This window comes from Solea solea, chromosome 13 (genome assembly GCF_958295425.1).
Source record: "Solea solea chromosome 13, fSolSol10.1, whole genome shotgun sequence".
NCBI lineage: Eukaryota > Metazoa > Chordata > Actinopteri > Pleuronectiformes > Soleidae > Solea > Solea solea.
In genome coordinates, this window is record NC_081146.1 from 7,329,292 (window position 1) to 7,350,055 (window position 20,764).

The 20,764-nt window shown below is 43.0% G+C and overlaps 1 protein-coding gene across 1 annotated transcript; it reads right to left on the bottom strand.

Annotated features, from left to right (window-relative positions):
• Positions 1 to 3,272: 3,272 nt before the first annotated feature.
• On the bottom strand, positions 3,273 to 19,810 carry LOC131471827 (potassium/sodium hyperpolarization-activated cyclic nucleotide-gated channel 2-like). The gene is made up of 9 exons (XM_058648600.1): positions 17,647 to 19,810; positions 11,239 to 11,445; positions 10,714 to 10,927; positions 9,655 to 9,816; positions 8,313 to 8,531; positions 7,820 to 7,966; positions 7,486 to 7,726; positions 7,189 to 7,353; positions 3,273 to 6,821 (listed from the first exon to the last, which is right to left on the bottom strand). Exons 1-9 carry the CDS (start codon positions 18,336 to 18,338, stop codon positions 4,426 to 4,428), a joined length of 4,443 nt encoding a protein of 1,480 aa, XP_058504583.1. The 5' UTR covers positions 18,339 to 19,810; the 3' UTR covers positions 3,273 to 4,425.
• Between the last annotated feature and the right edge of the window lie 954 nt (positions 19,811 to 20,764).

Sequence of the window (20,764 nt, forward strand, 5' to 3'; positions counted from 1 at the left end):
CTCACACTGGGAAAACATGCCAGCTCGACACAGAAAGGGGTGCAAACCAGTGACCCTCTTGCTGTGAGGCAACAGCTATAGCCACAAGTCTGCAGTGTGAAGCCAGATTATATGAAATGTCTAAAAATATGAGAAACACAAGTAAATTCAAGTATTTTAATATCATACTACAGTGTAGCACTGCTACTTTCTAGTGTCAAATTCTGCATAAGCCCTTCACTTAAAATCCTGGATATTATAAAAACTGTCAAGTGAAGGTAGTGCAGCTTGGAAATGCCAAAATAAAATCCAGAGAGCCTTCAGGCTGTTGTTTTTGTTGATGGATGCATTTAACATCACAGCAATTCCAGTGATTAAACTTGCAGGATTCTCGTTCATCCACATCATAGTTCAAATGCCTTTAAATGAGTACTGGACTTACAGGCTTTGTTCTTTGTTTCATCTCTCATCTAAGAGGCTTCTTCAGTTGTTTACAGAGGAACAGGTGAAATGTCTTTAAGAAATCCACCAGTCCAGTTGCTGCTGATTCAATGACACCTGGGGAAATTTGCAAGGAAAAAATGTACAGACTGTTGCTTGAATTGTGAGCTGTGTGGGCCTCAAACTCTCTGTGCAGGCTGTTTAGTTTCCAGTGCAGCCTCGGAGCAGAGACTCCTCTCTGAATCTATTTCAGAGCCAGAATTACAGGCAGCAATTACAGCCCTGTTTATCCCCTCTACCTCTCTCCATGGCTGGTAATCCAGGCTGGTTAACCTCTTCCACCTCCTCGCTCCACAGACGCCTGTCCTCTTCACTTTAAATTCCCCCATTTTTCAAAAAATGATCCTCCTGTTCACTCATGATAAAGATATGCTTGAAAAATGTGATGATGCTATAGAAGGTCAACAAAACAAAATCTGACACAAGATGAAGGGAAGGTTTCAGGTGTTACTTTGACGGACAATTCCTCACAATTATATTCAGCAAATTGTGATAATGGAGTCATGGGAGATGCTTCGGCTCTCATTAGCAGCCAGAGTAGAAACACATGACCACGACTACTGTTTCTTTTCTCCTGTCTTTCTGTAATGGTTCCAGTATCCACATTCAAGTTTTTACACAGGCTTGTTTCTAAATTAATTTGGTAAAATAAAAGGCCTAGAGTGAGACTCCCTCAAGGAGAAGGATGAATTAGCCCCACCTCATTTTAGAAATGACTACTGGGTGTAACAACTTATGATTGGGGCTTCATGGATTAGGCTTGATGGAGATGATGTAAAATGTAAAATGGGCACATATTGAACAAGGCTCTGTCTGTGATGTGTCAATTTCAGAAGGAGTGGATCAAATACACTTTAAAGAGCAACAAAAATTGCTTATGTGATTTTCCAACAGCCGCGATACACAGTGGTTTTATTAAATGGGCTGAGATGGGTCTAATGAAAGTAAATCGGTTATTTGAAGGCAGAACCATCAAATCATCATCCACTCAGCTACAAGCCCAGTATGACATCACCTCTGAAAACATGTTCAGGGATTTACAAATACGTCATTATCTGGTTTCACATTAAGAATTGTATACAATTAAAAAGACAACATTAATAATATCCTGATATGACAGAAATTCAAATCCACATTGATGATGTGATGTGAATGAATGACGTGAAGATTTGCTTTATTAGGAGATTTCTCACACATTTGTGGGGATTGTCTTACAAACTCACTGGGGGAAGGTAAAAAAAGAAATAGGTAAAATTCTTAACCAGTTTCCTTTTTTTATCCTTTGTGTCCATTTTTCCATGTCATTATTATAAGTACAGTAAATAGGTGTTTGGTTAATTTTAATTATATGTACACGTATATTGCACTTCTATGGGCACATATGTGGACTTTTGCATGGATGTATATTCATGTTTGTACATATTTATAGAGATATATGTATATCAACCAACGTGTCATTTTTCAATGGATGCTGTTGTGAGACAAGAAAAAGTGTTTTATAAAAGTCAAAACTAAATAAATGACGACGATATTGTGCAAGTTGATACTTCTTCCTATATAAACGCACACATCTCATTATTAAAGTAACATCGCCATCTAGTGGACACTTGCTGGATAAGTGTCTCTTCATCTAAAACCTCCACTGGTGAACACATGGTTAGAAATACATCATCCATGTGTGTAAAGGAGACAGAAGCAGATGCAGCAGTGGCTGTGATCTGATCTCATGTGGACTATATTCACTCACACATCCATGTATGTTTCATCAAGAGGCAGATATTTAACTATCCATTTATTTACAAGCTTAACCTTGCATCTGCGTAGATATGGAATTAAACTACAGGAAGTGCAGAAGTAGGAGGTAGAGGCAGAACAGCCACACTTACTCAGTTTCACAATCACACATTTTTAATTTTTTTTTACCACACACCACTGCTGAAACTGAGTTGCCAAACATTTAAATTTCCAAAACCTCAGAGATAATGAGTCTAAATCTAAATCACCAAGTTCATGTCCAAAATATAATCTGTTATGAAGAAAATAAACCTGTTCCAACAAATTTAAACAAAAGTGAATAATTGTGGGGACAAATAGGATTTTGTTTTGTTATGACATCAAATTTCCGAAATTCAGAATATTTTTTACAATAAAAACATAAACCCTTGAAATAAAAACAGTTTCTTCATTCTGCTAGTTACATTCAGGGGATATTGTATTGGCTGGTTCCTGCATCTTTTTTTCTGCTAGTGTGTGGGAGGCTTTGCAAAGCATTAAAAATACAGCACTCTTGTGTAGGAAAATATTCAGAAATTGAAATTGAACCAAATATTATATGTATACATATATTATATATATAATATATAACACCAAATGTATTTAATCTTTGTTTTTTTTTAATGACTATAGTAAAAAGCCCATCAAGTTAAGGCCTGAAAGTTAATGAGGTTGTATTTCAGTTTAAGAGGAAGTAAATCCAGATTACAGTTTGGATTAAATGGGTCAATTTAAGGTTTTACTTTAAATAATAAAATCTAATAATTCTTACGATTTGTTTTTCCAAAGTACTTCACTGTTGACGCTACACTTCTAGGGATCCTAAGCAACAATCCCAACAAGCTGCATAACTGTGATTTCACACAGTGTTGAAAAATAATTTAGAGTTGAATTAGAAATCATCTGCTATGTTGCCAGTATACTTACCCATGATAGCCTTTATAGTGTTAGAACAACACTCATGTACAGGCCTGAAAGACACAATCAGATGCACAAATAAGCTCATATTTCATCACACTCCACAAGATGATATCTAAATCCACTTTATTCTTTCATCTAAATATACACCATCTTCATCAACATCACCATCTATGGCTGTTATGAATACTATCACAATCATTACCTTCAGTGCCACACTCCAGACCATCATTTTGACAACATTATTAGCTATTTTGTTCCTGTTCAAAAGCTAAAGCTGTGATAAATAAAAAATAAAACATTTGGTCCTTTAATATAGTCTAGGCAACATGGTATCAGGGATTAAGACAGAAATGCCTTGTTGCTACGCACACAAAACATCAAACATCACTGAATATGGCGCCGACACTGTCATCGGACGACGGAGAAAGGAGACCGCCAACTGAACATGAGGCCGATGGCAGCAGAGAGCAAAGTGTTAGGCAATCTGAGGAAAAGGGAGCGAGTCTGTGAGAGTCAAAGAAGCAGTTAGCAACTAGAGCTGTGAAATCAGATGAAAGGCAGCGAAACAAATAAGAGATGAAAGATAAAGAGGATGATGAGTGAGGGAAGTATAACAACAGACCCACAGAGAGGCACATATTTACAGTACAGGGAGCCAGGTGGAACAGAATTAAATGAACTACAGTGCACAGCAGAGCAGTATTGTGTGTCACACAAAAACACAATTTACAGAAGTCGTCAGAGTGAACATGTAGGGTTAAAAGGTTTGTCTTCTTCAAAAACTAAACACCACACACACCTGGGACAACAAAACTACAGTGGACTCCTCCTAATTATTAAAAGAAACTATATATATATATATATATTTAGGCATTGATTTTACAGTTATTTTTAAAGGTGAAGAATGGGAGGCAACAGGGAGGTGGAGCGGAAACCAGAAAGTGTCTGCTCTATTGCCAGCATTTTGAGATCACAATACACATTCTTCTTCACAGCAGAAAGACTGTTATTTTCTGTCACTGTCTCTTCCCATTCCATGATGAGAGTCTTGCATGTTTCACATGTATTGCTGTTTTTAATCTTTGAGTATCAGCAATTGCTTAATCCTGTTTTTACTGCGTACATTTCCACTTCAGCTCCCCTGCCTGCTCACAACAATCACTAACACAGATATGTTTGACTAGCCACAACACAAAGTCCAGCATCCTCTGATATTTTCCTACATTTCCTGCATTACATGTTGGCAGGCAATTAGTGTCTTAGCCCCTCTGAGTCTTTTCTGGCAAGTTCTAGCTGAGAGTCTTTTTTCCCTTCTTTCGGTGAGGTGGTGTTGGCAGGGTGCACTGCGTGTGCTGACTGGGTGGGTGTAGTGGTAGACGCCTGAGCGGTCTGAACAGGGATAGAGGATGTGTTGATTTCAGGGGAGAGAGTAGTGGCAGCTAAAGTGGTTGGCATTAGCTTTGGGTTGTGAGAAGAGACAGGTACAACATTTGGAGAGGTGGAGGTGGTGGTTGTGGAGTTGGGGTTTGGGCGTAAAGTTGTTGAAGATGAGAATGTTGATGTGGTTGGTTTGGTGGAGCGACCAGAGCCTGAGGTGGTGCTTGGAGTGAGGACAGGAGGGGGTTGTTTTACAGGATGAACTGAGAATTTTACTTTAGTAGGAGTAGGAGCTGAAGTTTGGATGGTGGGGCCCCGGACTGAGCTAGAGACAGAGGGCTGGAGGCAAGTTGTTTGACTCTGGGACTTACTTAGCGATGGAGCATCTGCAACAGGGACTGAAGAAGGGGGCAGTGTAGAGGCAAGGGTCTGTGAAAGAGTGACGGGTATGATGGTTTGCGAAAGAGTTTGGGAAGTGGTAGAGGTGCGGCGAGTACGGGTGGGATGAGTGGGAGTCAGGGCTGGAGAAGGGATTGGGGTTGGGGCAGGGCTGAGGCCAGACAATGGAGAAGCAGAAGGAGGCGTGTTGGATGTCTTGGCTCTGGGGCTTGAGGGCTGTGGTGGTGAAGAGGTGAGCAAGGAAGATGGAGGAGGAGAGGTCAGAGGTGATTTGGACCCATAAGGTTGAGGTAGTGGAAAAGGGGTGGAAACAGAGGATGGAGGTGGTGTGGAGGAGGGAGAAGGGGAGGAAGAGCGCAAGGGAGGTGTAGGGATTGGTTTGGGACGAGGAGTAGAGGAGAGCGACAATGGGCTTGTTCCTGCTGAAGGTGGAGTGGAGCAGGGAGGGGGAGAGGAGGAGCGAGAGGGGGTCATTGGAATTGGTTTAGGGCGAGGTGCTTGGGAGAGGTTGGGGGTAGGCGATGATGGGGTGGGTGCAGGAGAAGAGGTAGCAGAGGAAAAGGGGGTCTGCTTTGGAGGGGAAGAAGATGGCTTAGAAGCTGCAGAAGGCATTTGTGTAGCAGTGGGTGTGGGAACAGAGGCAGTGTGAGGTCCAGATTGTGTGTATGTGGTTGTGTTTGCAGATATACCCTGTGACATAATAGACTGGAAGGGAAGAGTAGCCTGTGCTTGTGCATTTATTGGTATATTTGTTATCAGCTGTATGGGAACATTGGAGGTCAGCATGCCGGCACTGCCTCCTCTGGCTAACTGCCCTGCCAGGAAAGGAGCTGCCAACAAATTACCACCAGAGGCCTTCCGGTGGAGAGGAGGGTGTGGCTGCACACTAGCCCATGAGCGGTGTGGCAAAGTGGGCTGCGAGGCAGACAGCAGCCTGGCCTCCTGGGTGAGTCGGCCCAGTGCTGGCAGACCTTGAGAGCTGTTTCCTCCATGACGTAACAGAGCTTCTTTTGCTCCCTGTTGACCTGGAACCGAACTGTTGCCATCTGCTGGGGCACAAGAGGCAGCTACAGGGTTGGCAGTCGGCACCTTGTGGAGGGGTGGAGTCGGTGGTCCTCCTCCTGTTGGGGTTCCAAGTGATCCAGGTATCACTAAAGGGTGATCTGCCTGGAGACGGAGGCTGTAATGAAGAGTCCTACCTTGTTGGACAGATGTTGGGACAGAGGAAGCTGGCATGGGTGGTGTTTTAGCAATAGGAGGTGATGTTATTCCACCAGGGGGGGGCATGGTTGATGGGGAGGCAGGAAATCCTCTTGGAGACAAGCCACCCATTCCTCCCATCGTCATCATCCCAATGAGGGAGCTCACAGATGGTCGGAGGGGTTGTAACACAGGAGCGCGAGGGGGTGACAGAGGGAAAGAAGATGAGGGAGAAGGGGAGATGAGAGGGGAAGGAAGGAAAAAAGCAGCACTGAGTGCATGCTGCTGCTGCAACTGCTGGAGATGCTGCTGTTGTTGTTGCTGCTGGTGCATGAGGGCGATGGCTACATTACTGGTAGCGGCTGCAGTCTGCAGAGGAGCATGGACCAGTGGCGCCCAGATGACAGGGCGTGGCCGAGGAGACACTGTGCCACTGCCTCCAATGACACCGCCTCTCCCTGCAGCAGCAGCAGCAATGGCGTCCTGCATGGCTGGCATGCTGTCATGTTTGACAATCTGCTGAACCAACATGCTGTCACAGGATCCCAGACTGCCTGCTGCAAGGCCTCCGCCTGCCCCTGGACCCCCTCCACCCCGGCCACCACGACCCATGCTGCCCCCAAGTGAGCCGGCCTGAGATGATTTCCTCATGAGCATGGAGTTCTTCCTACCTGTAGTGGAGAAAATGGAGACATTCAGAGATTTTAGGTGTAAAAATAAGAATCTGAAAGCAGAATTATCCACTGAATGCACAACAGACAGCTAGAGTCTTAGCCTGAAGGCTTTTCTTTCCGAGAACATTTCTTATTCTTTATTTCAGCTTTTATTTCTCTCAGCTTGCTTTCAAGGATGATTTTCAAAGTTTCCTTGGATGACATGCTTGACAAAGAGCCTTACAATTGCAATAGAATTGGATGGAGAATATGTTTGCCAGTGTTTGTCAAGGTCACAGCAGAATTATACAGCTCAATGGAAAACTGCAAGTCACTGCAAAGATAAAATGCTGATAAAAACTTATGCTGCAATCCACAACATTACCAATGCGGTCCAGACGGTCAACCGCGACAGTTTCAAAGGCACGCCGCATCATCGGATGTTCCTCCAGCACCTCGTTAAAGCTATCCACACTGAGAGAGTACAAGCGACAGTAAGTATCTGCCCGGACACTGGCTGTCCTCCGTCCACGTGTCAACAAACAGATCTCTAAATGTGGGCAAAGGAAAAGGGAGAGGACACAAACAGAGAATTTGCAGTGAGATAATTCAAGTCAATCGTATATAAAGAACCACAATAATCTTCATCATTTCATCTAATGCAGGAACCCTGTGTCCTCACCTCCAAAGTAAGACCCATCGCTCAGCTTGGTTTCCTTGTTACCACGGGTCAGCACACTGACTCGCCCATGTTGGATGAAGTACATCTTCCGTCCAACTGTGCCCTCGCGGATAATGAAGTCATTAGGCTGAAACACTTCAAAGCGGAGCTTCGTCAGCACCGCAGTCACAAAGTTGGGATCGGCATTGGCAAACAGCGGCATGTTAGCCACCAGGCTCCGGCAGTTAAAGCTGACAATTTCCTAACGGAAGAGAGAAGGGGGGTCTGAGAAATTTGGAAACAGCGTTTATGGTTTGTTTGTTTGGACAAGCAGCTGTTTGTGACTTTTTTTTACCTCTTTAAGTGGCTCACTAAGTTCTCCCAGGATGTTCTCCTCATCAAACATCTTCCCCTGGAAGCGGTGTTCATAGTACTCGTGGATCTTTTGCCGAACATCTCCAGGAAGCTTATGGAACGACATGTACTGCTCCACCTGCTTGTACTGCAATCACACACATATACACGGGGTCACAGATGCATACAACCACACCGGGAATGGGTGGATGGACGCTTAAAGGGACAGTTCTTTAAGTTTTTTCTGTGTGTTGTTGTGTGAGATACTGACACATAGTCAGCCCCATCACCGGGAACAAGCTTAAGACATGGACGCTTGGTATCAGTGGTGAGCTGGATGTGAGTTTATTATTTATAGTTAAATTTAATGTAAAACACTTTTGTTCATGTTGTTTTTGCAAGATAATTTGACTCAATCAGGTGTGGTGGCTGGGCTGTGAAAAGGTGTGAGGAGAGATGAATGAAGTGACAGATGGGAGAGCATGATGTTTCACCTTTTCCTGATATTGTCGTCTTGAGGAGTCCAGTGACTGGATCAGAGCGGTGGCATGGCCGATGAACATAGCATAGCAGGTGGCACCTACGATCATACTGAGCATGGTGAGCCACACATCTGTCATCCCCTCTGGAGCCTGTGCACCATACCCAATACACAACATGTGGCTCATGGCTTTGAATAGAGCATAGGAGTACTGCACGCCCCATGTGTCATTCTGTGAGTGGGAGACAGACAGAGAGTGACAGAAAGAGTAAAAGAAGTTTCGAGTGTTAATTATCAAGACTCTGTAATGCTGAACTGTTCTTATTTTAGTCAGGTTTCAGGATGCTTTTCTGCAGAGGAGCTCTGCCACAGCACTTCACTAAATAGAGTGGAGATTACAGTGTGTAACCGCCAAGCAATTTGACAGTCGAAAGCTATTCTGCTTTAAAACACGGTAGAAAGCATAATAACCACACAGACAATAAAAAGCTGGATTTCATGTAATTAAATGTTAAAAAGACGACAAAAAGACCAGCTTTTATTTCAATAAGAGTGTTTGTGTGTGTCTGTCACCTCTTTAGGACCTTTCCAGGACCTAAACACTGACCTTGTCAGGACCAGTAGTCCCACATGGAGACCAAAACCTGGCCCTAGTGAGGCAGAACCCTCATTTCTTAAGTCTAGGTTAAAGTAAGGATTAAAAATGTTTATTGCAGTTCAGTTAAGGTTAAGCATGATCTGGTTTGGTGGAGTGTGTGTGCATGTGTGTGTACGTATGCATTTAGTTTCAGGTTGTGTGTGTGAGTCCAATTATACTAAGATATTAATGGTCCAGGCAGAGGGGACTTTCTCTGGGGAAAATCCCAGCATCAGCCTGCTTAGCAACCGTCACCCAGGCAACCACTGAGACATGAGTCAGCTGTTCATACAGCAGCTGTGCGACTGTGTACAATCACTGGTGTCCGGCTGGTCCCTTGGCTTTCGAGTGTTGATCTCAGTTGAGGATTTTAATTGGACAATCTTCTTTTATTTTTGTGATGATGATAGTCGATCATATTCCAATTGGACATGTCGCTGCATGAGCCAATTAACACAGATAAGCAGCAAACAATGTCAAATCTGATAAACAGCCTCACTTCACCCTGCACACACATAGATAGCCCAAAACCAGGCCTTTCAGAACTGATAGTTTGCTTTCATCTGAAATAAATACTGTGTACACTGTTTAAACAGGCTGAGATAAAGCTTTGTGTGTTTCATTCAACTCTAACAAAACATCATGTCATGTTTTTTGTTCTAAAATCTTCCAGTGAAACAGTCACATGCCGGTAACAGGGTGAATGATGGAGACTCACCACCATTAGGTTTTTGGAAACCCAGCAGTCAGGAGGGAATTCCTGAAGCATGGGGACTAGGAACTGAAGACAGCCATCCCAGTGGCACAGCAGCAGCATCATACCGATCAGGTTTACTATCCTGACCATGGCACTGGCAAGGTCATAGGTCATGTGGAATATCTAAGAAGGAGAAAGGAGACAAATAAAAGAATGGGTGCAGAGGGCAGAAGAGGTTTACCCCGTTTTAGACTTCATACTCAGAATTGTTCAAAATGTATTTTAACAAGCCCTTTCCTCTGGCTAAAAAGAACAGTATTTAAAGCAAAAACAAGGTTCTTCCCAGTAAGCTTATATGAGCTGATGAGTCATTGTTTTTCAGACTGACTGGGTTGTTTGTGACTGGTTGCATGAGATACTGCCACATTAACAGCACCGACTTTGCTAAGCATGCTGTCGAGTGTGACACTGTTTCCACACACAAAGCTGAGACTCAGACAGTGGCTCTCACTGATAACACGGCTGCCACAAGGGACAGAAGGGGAATCAGAATTTGTGACTACGATATCTTGTGAATATGTTTGCCACTTTATTTCACCCTTGACAGCCCTTCTGTCTGAAAACTGAAGTTTGTGTCACACTCTCTGCACCAAAGAGAAAATCAACCGTTTTACACAAGGGCACACAGTGATTGTTATTCCACTGTTGCCTCCATCAGTAAGAAAAAAGCATTATCTTGTGACTTTGGTGTTTGGATTTTTTTTGTGCAGGGAGTAAGCAGTTCACAAACTTCCCTTTTCAGCCAGAAAATGATGTCTAACACAACATATTCCTAGAATATTGTAGATTCAACTTCTATTACCGAAACACTTCCTTCTGTTCCTGCTGGCAATCAAGTTATCAGTGAGAACAAGTGTTTGGGTCCCAGGCCAGTTTTACGAAAACGCCGGTGCGCTCTGCTGCGTGCTCAGCAAAGTGAGGGTTGATGATGTGTCAATACCTTATACGACCACACTACAACTTAAAATGAATATCTCTTCCCCTTTGACACTCGTCTGTGTTTGCAGCCACTGTTCTCACCTCCTCCCACTGGTGGATGTAGCGGATGAGTCTGGACAGACGGAGCAGCCGCAGCAAGCTCAGGATTTTGGTGAAGCGGACGATGCGCAGAGCCCTGGCTGTCCTGTAGACCTCCGAGTCCAGACTGTCTACCATCAGGAAGATGTAGTCCACTGGGATGGATGACACAAAGTCTACGAGGAACCAGCTCTTCAGATAGTTCAGGCGGATGGCCCTGAGTCAGAATAAGATGGAGGACCAGAGACATTTCTCATTTGGCAATAACTCCAACATTTGGCTGGCATAAGATGATCCTCATCAATATTCATCAGGAACAGAACTGGACGCTGAACAAAGCTCTGCCAGTGGCTGCCTGTCACCTTTTCACATTGATTTGTGTAAACACTAACCCAGCAGATGGCCAGAGGAGAACATTTACACACAAGGAGACAGAACTGCTGTGGTGATATTCCACACACCACACACGGCACGCACACTCCCCCGACCTTTGACATACAATGTACGTGTACACATGCATCTACCAACCTGGGGTCCAGCAATATCTCAGTGCTGTCTTCCTTCACGATGCCCGTCCTAAAGTTCAGAACCAAGTCCACCATAAAGAGAGTGTCGGAGACTACGTTGAAGATGATCCACGAGGGAGTGTTCTCCTCTCTAAAGAAGGTGATGCCCACTGGCAGGATGATTAAGTTTCCCATCATCAACAGCAACATCAACAGATCCCAGTAGAATCTAGAATGAGAGAGAGACAGAGGATGTTCAGCCCTTTTTAAAAAAAAATTTTTAAAACACGTAAACATGTGTTTTTCACAGCATTTCTTTTATTATTATTTTCTTAACCTTGGTTTTGTTAGATGCTCATGAGCCTGTAGCACACATGTCATTTTGACATGTTGCAGTAGAGAAAGCACATGTAGTAATAATAATAATTAAGTAGAGAAAGCACAGAAAGCACAGACCTCCACCAAGGTCACTCAGTTTCCCACAGAGTCAGTCAAATCAAATCAGTTTTTCCTTAGACCAGAACCTACATCCGAGGAAAATGTAATAATAAAAATCTGACAGACAGACAGACAGACAGACAGACTCAGCAAAATACAAACTCCTTGTCAAAGGTGATAATAGCTGAAAAGGTTGTAGCTGTGAACTTTGGAAGACCTGATGTGTTCACACCAGATAAGTGACAGTGAAGTACACTAAAAAAAAACAGTATATTAAAAATGTTAAATGGAATATTGTTGTGTATTCGATTTCAGGTCAAATATTTTGTTTTCTATTTGTGAATAAACTCACTGTAATTGTTAAGTTAAATATTGAGTTTTTTTCCTCCACAGACTGCACAACAGTACAATATGATGGGTCTGGAACATATAGTGTCACAATCATTGTTTAATTAATTAATTGTTGTTTAATTAATTAAGTCATCACATCCTGACTGGTCCACATTTGCTCCTTGAGAAACAAAAATAATATGGGCTCAGTAGTAGAAAAATAACGTATAAGAATACCAAGTCATTTAAATCAATCACACTTGAAGGTAATTTGAAACATGAATAGCAGGAATATAAATGTGCTAAGCGAGAAATATGATGCTTTAAATGTCTACAATGTACATTATATTCACCTTTTTATAGGCGCATTGTTAATATCTTTCTATATTGTACTTTCACATTTATCTTTACTGTCTTTGCTGCTGTGACAATGTAAATGTCCCCACTGTGAGACTAATAAAGGACTTTCTTGTCTTATCTGAAATTCCATGACAAATACGTAAGTTAATGCTTTTATCTAACGTACTTGTACACATTCTTATGTCACATTATGTCCTTGACACAGTGTGGTCAGGTACATGCCCTCACATAGTGTAGATCAGTGCAACAAGAAGTAAAGTTTCCTCCCTGTAGAACAGGTATAATGTAAATGAATGTTTCCTTTGAGCCACTTCCATCATTCACAAATGTTCTGACCACACAAGGTTCATCCTTTATCATTTATCCTTCAGTCCAACAATTCGCAAGAGAACTGCACTGAAATGGATTAAAAAGGAGAAAGGCAGACAAAGAGGAACCGAGGGAGGTAGAAATGATCAGTAACCTTGGGAAGCCTCATCAGTCTGTGTTTCTCCGGTTAATGGCTGACGCAGGCTCCTCAAAATACAGGTACAGGAATCTGTCATGTGATTAGGAGGCTGGAAGTGACAGGGGAGGCAATCCAATCATCTGGATATGAGCCCTGTCATCTTTCTCATCCTAATCCTTTTAACCATCACGCCAACCTGCATCAATGACTTGCTTCTTCTTGCTTCCACCTCTTTCTCTCTCTCTCTCTCACTCTCTCTAGCTCTCTATCTACCTATCTGTTTCCCTCTCTTCTCTTCTGTGAGGAAGTACACTCCAGCGCTGTGATCAATTGCTATTGAGCCCTAATTTAGTAACACAACCTCATGGTGCGATACCACCACTAGACTGATGAAGATTAAGTATGAGTCATCACTGCTACAAACACCACACACACACACCCTGACATTGTCATATACTCTAACAGATGTATCACCTCATAATTACTGGCAATGTTTACACCAACACAGTCACAGCAATTGCTGTTGTTTCAGCAATGGAGATGTATTGTTGACCTTGAGGAATCAATTTATGAACTCTGATTATATGGAACAATTGTATACATCACATTATACTACAATGGTAGGTTGGGTAACTGTCAGTTACTATCCATATTATCTTATCAATATTATGTAATTGACTCTAAGATAAGATTATTTTTAATGTGGACTTTTTAAAAAGCTTTTTTTGAAGGCAGAAAATGATATGGTATATATTTCCCTCATTTTGTCCAACACTAAAAACCCTAAGTTTTCACCACATAAAAACAATATTTAGCTGTCCATTGTTTTTCATCCCTTATACATTTTATGATGTTTTCTTGTTATATTTTAACATATTTTTATTATTTCATTCGTTTAAGGGTCTCCAGATGTGTCTAGAAAAAAATATCAAATTTGAGGTGCAATAAAAACTTGATTTACATTTTATCCTTTCAGGAAAAGACTTTGTGCTCAGAGCATCTATGACTATACTACAGACATTTTTACTGTACAGTTTAAGAGAAGTTTCAAATTAAAAGTCCTACTTTGTACTTTTAAATTAAAAATGAATTCTCAATGTTCAGATGCCATAAAAACAAAACTTTCCATAAGTTCTGACAAGGACTGACCAGGTTGTGACTACTATCACACTGTAAATCAGCATACATTTAGAGGTATTTCAAATTAAAAGCCCCACATTGGCACTTTTCAATTGAAAAAAATCTCAACTCTGAGATGTAATAAAAACACATTTTTCCAGAAAGGAAACCCGAGACTAAAAGCCCCAATAGTTATCTCCTCCTAAATTTTCCATGGTGTTTTCTGTTTATTTTATGCACTTGTGTCAGAAAGCATCTCAGATATTGTCAGAGACTTCCTCCAGAGTGTGTGATGCCCTGGTTTCTTTTACTCAACACAGTGTGTGACCCCACCTGTTACACCAAGGAAACCAGAAAATAAAGAGAATTTCAGAGTGAATTCTGAAAGATTTAATAAAGGTGTTAGCCTAAAAAATTGCTGATTGAATTCCTGTCAAATGATATGCAATCTTGCCGTGTTGCCATCTGTCCGTTAGCCATCAACAGATGTTTACATGGTTAGTCTAACTTCCACAAACTTGTGTGCACGGAAAAATGATTTAGTCTGCTGAATCATAATGGATGGCATGAAATATGTGTCTGCACATGAATCTGTCTCTGTGTACTAGAGTTTGCTGAGATGTGGCAGCTGATATGAGCTCAGTGTTGGACTCTCTCCCCAAACAGTCGGACTGACAGATGAGAGAAGACGACAGGTGGACAACAAGAATGATCTGGAGGTTTGTCATGTTGTGCTGAATTTATGACAAGGTCCGAGTTCTGTCTCTCTTTTCTGTGGACTGATGCAACATTGGGCTGAGACAGACAGAGTGTGAGAGAGAAAGAGACAGAGAGAGAGAGAGAGAGACAGAGACAGAGACAGAGACAGAGACAGAGAGCTTTTCCTCCCAGCATCAAAAAACACGAGTTAGAATGTTAGACACACTCAGTCAGGTTGGTCCCTGGTGGCGGCGCGCTCAGTCGCAGTGGCTCTGATCAACCCTCCGTCTGACCCTAAAACTTTGTTGTGTAATTTCAGTTGTATATAATGACAATAAAGATCATTTCATTCCATCATTTCACTAATGTATGCTCCTGAACAATGTGCAATCATAATATTTGCTGGTTAGCAAGACAAGTGCTGGTTACTTCTTTCCTCGCTTTCCCAAAATGTCCTCCATTCCTGTTTCACGAGTTTTGGTACTCACAAAGATATACATACAAGTACATAACACACACACACTCACTTAGGAATTGCAAATGCAATCAAAGTCGTTCTCCATGGCCTCATCAGTATTCCATTTTGAACATGAACAGGTGCTGCAGGAGAACTGACCTGCATCTACCTGCTCAGCTGTCGTCAAACCAAACACTAATTCTACTGTAATTGAGGCCAAGTGTCTCCTGAGTGGCCTCTCACTGGTTCCTAGATCACAGTTGGCCAGATGTCTGTTCCGAGCTAAATTTCCTCCCATCACCTGACAGACATGCAGATAAACAAGCACAACAGCAACTGTCTGCTATATAATACATGTCTCTTACATGTGTACTGCTGTTTGAACACGACGCATGTCTGTTGCAAGACAAACTTTGTGCCCCTCTGTGTTTTCACATCTCCTCTCATTTCCCTGTCATTGCCTCCATGTTCCACTCAACGTGTCAGAGAGTTGCTCTGCATTCTTCTCCACCTCTTCCTCCCATTATGGATTCTTACAGGTGCAACTGTGACACAACCTTTCTTAATGAGGTGAAGAGAAAAACAGCGTATCTTCAGAGTCAATAATGACAGACTGGACTCTCAAGTATACACACAGAGGCTGGTGCGTTCACGGTCAACACTGAGTTCAAAAACACAAAATAGTCAATTGGATTTATTTCTCTTCCCTTCCTTCCCAACGTGACATCACAAACGTCCTCATCAGACGTCGCCGCAAATACTTAACTGAAAAGTTGGATGACTAAATTATGCATAATGCATACTAAACTTGCATAATTTAAGACGTCATACATAATTGATCATCCAATTGATTTCTCTGACTGGGCAATTGAAACTCTTAATGGCTCCAGTAATCATGCATGAGTATAAAAAGTGCAGAAGGGACTGAGCTTCATCCATCCACGACCCTTCATCCACCATCCATCCATTCATTCAGCTTTCCATTCCCTATGTTCCTCATCAACCCTCATGCACTGTATCACTCGTGAGCAGACTCATAAGTGATCATCGCGCTGACAGACAGTAAAAAACTCTCATTCTGTGTGTGTTTTGGTAAATGAGTGGCTGATGAGACAAAAGTGGGCCAGGAGCTTTGGGGATCAAGACATCCATTGTTGCTGCAGTCTGTCTGGAGATTGTGAATGCTGCTGCCTCTCCCTCTGCTTGCTGTCCACCTGCACATTTAAATTGTGTAGTTTTGCATTTTTTGTCTATGTCTGCCACACATGGATGACTCGTGGGCCATAGCAACACATTAAAAGCATGTGTGTGTGTGAGAGAGAGAGAGGTATGTTGACATTCACAAATCTAACCTTCCATATTTCCATATTCCATTAAAAAATCAAGGAATTATTTATCAGGCTCTGTTTACTTATCATTACCATTTCCTGTAAATCTGCTAGTTCCTTTTTCTATAAGTCACACCTGTTTGTCAACATATTACCAGGAAATAGTTTAAAAAAAAATATATATATATATATATATATATATACAAAAATAAATAAATTATATTTTCGAGAGGTACAAACAGATTGCCCGAAGGAAAAATCTGTAATTTTTTTCTGGAAAACAACCAAAGCAATTATTAGATTAGCTGTTAATTGACTCATAAATGAATTGCTCAGTTCTATCCAAAACATATCCCAAAGGAAAAATGAGAGACGAAAAGCCCCAATTGCTATCTTCTCCTTAGGTGATATTGATTGTTGTGCTGGTTGTTCTGCTCAGGTGGAAGAGAAAAAAAAAATCAAGCTTCATGTGTGAATTCTCCAGAGTAAGAGCCGTGTTCATGTGTTCATCCACTGCCCACAGAAACTGGGACATGTCTCACTGATTCCTGATCAGTCGTTGTTCTCTTTGACAAAAGGAGAACTCATTGTTTGGTGTCATCTTTATAAGCTCTTCATATGCTCCTGTCCTCTCAAGGAATTCTCATCCACACCACTCCTCTTTTTTTTATTTGACCTTTTCATACATCCCCTGATTATTTAGCTTGTTTCTCCAAACAATCAGTGGCTCACCTCTCCTCTAACCCTCACCTCACATACACTACTGTTGTGTGCCACCAGCAATATAATTAGACTCCTGCTGCCTGCATGTCTCTCTCCTCCCAGTTGTCCTCCTCCCCATTTCCCTGTTACCAACCAAAGAGGCTGATGATCTGTTTCTTTCCCTGCAACTCTGTCTACAAAAGTGTCTGTCATTAGACTTTGTATGTGCACGCTTTCTAAGCACAACAACATGCGTTTTTATGTGCAGTAAGTGTCATTTGTAATTTGTCCTATTTGTGTAATGCCTGCATACAGAGGTGTGTGTAGTCATTTTGTTACCCTTTAAGAACCTTTTCTGAATATTTCATAAGCAGAAAGTCTGGTCCTAATGAGGCAGAAACTCATTTCTGAGAGTCCAGTTAAAGGATGTGAAATGTGGTTAAGGGTAGAGTCATTTAGTCATTAAGTGTTTATGGTTAAATTTGGGGATGATGCTTTAGTTAGGCTGTCCAAATGAATGGAGTGTTGTACGGGTGAGTTGCTCCATACCTGAAGTCACTGTAGGGGTGAATGATCCACGCCCCTGCTGATTTCAATCTTTCTTGCTCCAGTGCCACAGCTTTGTGGGATCCAAACATGCGCAGGCTGAACTTGTTGACCCCTGGCAGAAGCATTGCTCCAAACTGTCTCTGGATGAAGGTGCTCTGGTTGGAGTTGCTGTAGTCCTCGCCGTCCAGCCCCATACCGAACCCACCCAGTCCGGAGTGACCCCCAATGTCAGGGGTCCCTGCTGCAGTAGTGTTGCAGGTCGTGGTGGTGGTGGTCTCTGGACCAGTGGCCACGACCATCACTCCAGTCATGGAGGAGGAGGTTGAGGCCAAGGCGGCACGAGAAGAGGCAAAGCCCACTGAGCGTGGTGGAGGGTGGACTGTGGCAGAGGAGGAGGGCGGTGGAGGCGGCAGAGGCACCGGTGTGGTTGGTGTGCCCGCCGTGCGTAAGGGAAGACCGTCCCTGCAGGCGGAGGAGCTCATGATGGAGAGACGACGTCCACGACCACCTATGGAAGAGTTGTCTGCCCCAAATGAGCCCTTCTCTCCTTCCAGTGAGGCCTGTGACAGCCTGTAGCTCGGAGAGGGCAGGCTGCCTTTACTGCGCCTCTTACACTCCCCTCCTCCATTCCGCCTGGGCAGACTGTCACCCCCCGACCCAGAGGTTCCCTTACCTCCAGCCACCCCATCCATCCCAACTCAGGGTGGAGGGGGAGGAGGAGGTTGAAGGGAGGGTTAATATAACCTGTAACTCCTGTGCCCTCAGGGAAACTATTGTTAAGTCCTGTGAACCTGCTAGATTACATAGGTGAGTGAGTCAGTGTCAAATCTGAATGACAAAGTGAGGATGTGTAGAAGAAAGTCTGCTCATTCACTCACAACTTCACCCTCTCACCTCCTCCCTTACCTCGATGTCCTTGGAGAAAGCCCCGAGTCAACATTAAATCCTTCAGGCTGCTGATGACAGTGACACCAGCAGCCCCACTTTTAACCTCTTTTCTCCTAAAATGGTTTGTCCTCACAGAAGTCACTGAAACAATAGTCCTCCTTCCTTGTCCTTGAAACGCAGCTCTCCGCCCGAGGCCCTCCTCCCTCTCCTCTCCACAGCCGCCCTCAGCGCTCCGACACCGGTCATGTTGGCACCGGATTCCTGGTCTTTTGGAGATAACGGAGCTCGCCGCTGATTGGCCGCCGGTGTTGCTTTTGTGTAGTATATATGTCCAGACTGCTCGCCCTCACCCTTTCACGCTTTTGCTATTTTCACCATATATCATTATGTAAGAGGTGATGTGAGCGCTAAGGTGACAGAGTGAGGGGACACATTCACGCGCGGCTGAATGACAAGGACACTTGATCCTCTGTCAGGTTGTTAATGGACAAAAGGGACACATGTAACAAAAGGCACGCACGCACACGCGGACTCTCAAACTGATTCATCCTGACACGCATCGTCATTAAGCACAATCACGCACACATTAAAACACATGCAGGGACACAAGAGACAGAGGACCAGGTCAAATCATCCATACTCTGTAGTCCATGTCCTCACCCACTTCACGACACCATGTCATTTTCAGCATCCGCGCAGTAAAAATCACGCTCATCGTGACGGGAGGCGCGCCGAAATGTTGCCTATACACCCGAGACTGAAGCGCACACAGAGGAGACACCAGTGGATCCACACGCGCAGCAGCAGCCGCGGGGTTTTTGCCTAAACTGACGTAGAAAAGAACTTGAGTCAAGTGTTCAGAGTCTGACGTCCAAAATCTCCTGTTGTCTCATCTGCAGAGTGTCCTCACTTCTGACGACTTTCAATGACATAGTGTCCAGACATGGATGCGCCGGCGTCCTTTCCTCCTTTGTTACGCCGCCAATGACAGGAAACAGGGCTCTGCACTTCAATGAAAACACGCTCCACCGAGAGAGAAAGCGGTGAGCTCTGACGCCTCATTCAAAAATCGAAAATAAAACAACTTGTTGAGCTGCCATGAGGCGGCAGCTGCATCGCACGGACGCTCAGCGGCGACGAAGTCCAGCTTCTATTCACTTCTTTCTCTGACTCAACACTCAGGAGCTCGAGCGGCATGCAAATATATTATTAAATAAATCAATGTGCACATGAATGGTCTGGATCCAATCGGCCTGTTGCCATGGCATCCGCATCCCTCATCATCATCATCCTTCCCCCAAAGGCCGCATGCCCGGCCGGCATGAAGCACGCACGCATCCCTCGCAGGTACAGGTCGCGCGTCATGCTCTCTCACCAATACAGAGAGGGAGCGCGTGATGGAGAGTGATGTGGAAACTTTATTCAAATATTTGGAGAGAAAAAAAAGCGAGTCTCCTCCTAAACAGCCGTGGGGTGAAAGTTGAGAAAAGAAGGAAAAAAAACACAATGAAAAAGAACAATCAACTAATTATTATGTTTTATCTCAAATGAAATTAAGTTTTATGCCTCTGGAATAATAAACACACATAGATAGGATGGCAGTTAATTAAAATATACTATAACTATATATATATATATATATACTATAATTGTGTTGCTATTTTTATATAAAATACACAAAGAGTTAATTAATTTGGCAGCCTGTTAATTTGTCTCCTTGCAGAAAGAGTAAACACAATTAACAGATTTTACAGCCCACTTTGAGGTGGTAAATTGGCACTTTGCACAGCAGCCATTTCACAGGCTACAGCAGGAGAATCACAGGTGTAGAACAAATAAAATGACTGATGGCTGAGGTCCATTTAGCTCTTCAGGGTGCATGCTGCTTCACTGTCACACTGTCCTGAGTTGCATTAAGTAAACAGAGCCCTCATTAATGTGATCACTAACGTTTGTGCTTCTCCTGCTTAAATATGTCAAAATGTCTGCTCTGCAAAGGACACATTCAATTCAGTTTTGATGATTTTACAATTACAGCTGTATTTCATGATGAAGATTTTAGGCTTACAACATTAAAATGTCGTACAAAGTATAATGCATTATCATAAATGAACGCACAAATAGTAAATAGCTAATAGTATAAATCCAAGCAGCTCAATGTGGCCTTGCTTCTTGCAGGATGATGCATCAATAATAATAGTAATCTACGACCACGGGAGTCATTTGGACG